Source organism: Fulmarus glacialis, unplaced genomic scaffold (assembly GCF_000690835.1).
Source record: "Fulmarus glacialis isolate BGI_N327 unplaced genomic scaffold, ASM69083v1 scaffold26646, whole genome shotgun sequence".
Lineage (NCBI taxonomy): Eukaryota > Metazoa > Chordata > Aves > Procellariiformes > Procellariidae > Fulmarus > Fulmarus glacialis.
This window is the reverse complement of record NW_009220413.1, coordinates 2,280-5,142: the sequence shown is the minus strand read 5'-3', so window position 1 is coordinate 5,142 and position 2,863 is coordinate 2,280. Positions and strand designations below refer to the sequence as shown.

The 2,863-nt window shown below is 59.8% G+C and overlaps 1 protein-coding gene across 1 annotated transcript in view; it reads left to right on the top strand.

Moving 5' to 3' along the window:
• Nucleotides 1-427: 427 nt before the first annotated feature.
• Nucleotides 428-2,863, top strand: part of FBXO41 (F-box protein 41) — a gene marked incomplete at its 3' end in the record, with an annotated part of 4,710 nt that continues 2,274 nt past the window's right edge. Inside the window, 2 exon segments of the mRNA XM_009580757.1 lie at nucleotides 428-906; nucleotides 908-1,135. Coding sequence (XP_009579052.1) covers nucleotides 428-906; nucleotides 908-1,135 — 707 coding nt within the window.

The window sequence follows — 2,863 nt, the reverse complement described above, 5'->3', positions numbered from 1 at the left end:
TGTGGGTCTTCCCATGGGTTGTGGGTCTTCCCAAGGGGTGTGCACATTCCCACGGGTTCTGCGCCTTATTGAGCCTGGTGCACCCTCCCAAGGGTTGCGCATGAGTGGGAGGAACACGGGAGGGGAGGATAGAGGCAGAGAGTGGACCAAGAAGAATGACCAAGGAGGGACTTCTGGGCACCCCCCGTCCTTGTATCACTAACCCCCCTATCTCTTCCAGCGCCTGGCAGCGTCCGATGCTGACATCCCCCCCAGAAGTGCCGGACCCCCTGCTTCCATCCCAGGGCTCTCACCCCACCATGCCCCAGCGCAGCCGTGGCCTCACCACCCAGGTCTCCCCAACCCATCCCGCGTGCCACCGCTCCATCCATCCCGTGCCATGAGCGGGGCCGTGCGGTTCCCCTGCGTCAGGGCGTGTAGCTGAGGGATGGCCTCGCTGGACCTGCCCTACCGGTGTCCGCGGTGCGGGGAGCACAAGCGCTTCCGCAGCCTCTCCTCGCTGCGGGCGCACCTGGAGTACAACCACACCTATGAGACCCTCTACGTCCTCTCCAAGACCAACAGCATCTGCGATGCCGCCGTCTTCCCCCTGGCCGCCGACGGGGCCCTGCTGACGCCAGCCGCTCGGCGGGACTACTTTGAGAGCACCTCCTTCCAAGGCAAGGACCAGCGCTTCTCCTGTGACCTCGTCCCCGCGGAGGAGTTGGAACCGGCCCCATCCTCCTCCCCCTCGCCCCGCTATGTCCACGAGATCGAGATCCCTCTGACGGAGATCTTCACCCGGGGCAAAGCCGTGGCACCAGCCCCCACGCCGCCAGCCACTATGGACACTGCCTATGAGGAAGGCTTGGCCCGCCTGAAGATCCGCGCCTTTGAGAAGCTGGAGGTGGACAAGCGGCTGGAGACGGGAGCAGAAGATCGCCTCGCAGGTGGGCCGGCTTCAGGTGGAGCTGGACCGCAAGAGCTCGGAGCTGGAGAAGGCCAAGCAGGAGAGCCTGCGGCTCAGCCGGGAGAAGCAGGAGCTGGAGGACCGGGCGTCCGAGCTGTCCCGTCAGGTGGACGTCAGCGTGGAGATGCTGGCCTCCCTCAAGCAGGACCTGGTGCAGAAGGAGCAGGAGCTCACCCGCAAGCAACAGTGAGTCCTTTGCCCCCTCTCCTGGCTGCAGGGTGGGGGAAATCTGTCTCCGGTGGCGAGCCCTGAGGAGCCCAACATCATCACCAAACCCTCAGACCAAGTGCTAGGGCACAATCCCCTCAGCAATGCCCATTAGCATCATGGCTCATCAGGTTTGGCATCTTCTCCTACATGGGCACTGTCCACGTAGACCTGAGCCCCTCCATGTCTGTGACCAACCTGACACATCATGTCAGACCTTGTCCCAGAGCCACCAGTGCCCCCAGGACATGGCCGGGCTGGGGATGCACATGGCCATGTTCCTGCAAAGGAACATGGTGGTGGCCATGTTGCTGCAGCCCATCTCTAGTACCAAAGAGTGTCCACCCAAAACCAGGGCTGAGTCATCCCCTCTGGCTCCACAGCTGAATCGTCCAGCCCTGTACAACCTGAGCAATCCCATCGACCTGTCCCATGGTCATAAACATGAGAGGAGCCACCTTGGCCCTGCCTAATACAGGGTTTTTCTCCCAAAAGGAGAAAAACTGTCTAGGGTGGGATAGCCCGAGCAGTATGACCTCCTCCTGCTGTTAGGACCATGGCACCGTCATCCTCATTTTCATCCCGTATTCCCCACTCAACACCCTCTTCCCACCCCAGTACTGCTCCCGAGTTTCCCTCCAGTCAAGCATTGGGTTATTTTGCCCATTGTTGCTCAGGCAAACTAGACCTTGTTCTTCAGGAGTTTCTTAGCAAAGCTGGAGGCCACCATGGGGTCCAGAAAGTCAGTGAGGAGCAGGTTAGTGGGGGACAGTCATGGTTGTGCTGGGCTGGGAGCACTGATGGGATTCCTCAAGGACTTGTCTTGATCCCCACCATCCTTAGCATGTTCGTTAATGAAGTTGACCCCAAAATAATGACTGCAGCTCAGAAACAAGGTTCACAGGATTTGCTGGTGGTGGGGATGGTCCTGGGGTGGGGAGTGGGATGACGCTGGGGCTGGATAAGGGCAACAGCTCTTGGTTTGGATGCACGTGCATGGGACAGGCAATGGGGAGGTTTGGGGGCTGCCATCAGCTGCCTCGGGGGTGTTGTCTAGGGGCATCTTGGGGGTGTGTGGTGACAGGGTGAGGGCCAACGCGGTGGACAAGTCTGGAGCAGGGTCTGGACAGATATGAGAGAGAGCAGACAGAGGGTGACCGATGGGTCAAATGTGCCTCGTTCGGTCCATGGCGGAGCCTGGACACTGTTGCCACCTAAGAACCTGGGTTTATACCCCAAAACTATGTCCTGGACCTCCCTTTCCTTAGAGAAACCCTCCTGCCCCTTGACTGTCCCCATCGGTCCCCAAACTCCTCCAGCCAGAGTGACAAAATCACTTGCCAGGTTGCAGAGGGAGCACGGGAGGAGCTGATGAAAAGAGGCAGTTTTTTCCTAGACGTGGGGAAATCATCAGAAATCATTTTCATCAGCAAAGCCGGTTTCACCCTTCCCCAAGAACAAAACGTTGCCCGGGACATTTCCCAGCCCTGCCGGCTCCGAAACGCCGCAAGGCCGTCGTCCCTGCGGGAGGCTTGTTGCTCCCGGGCTCCGTTTGCTTTGCCGGCGGTGTTTTTCCACCTGCCCACGGGAACGAGAGAGATGCGGGTGATAACCATCGGCATCACCTTACACCCGCCCTGCCAGCGCCCCGTTTGCCTTCCAAATCTCCGGGGGCCCCTCACCAGGAGCCTTCCTAAATCATTACCG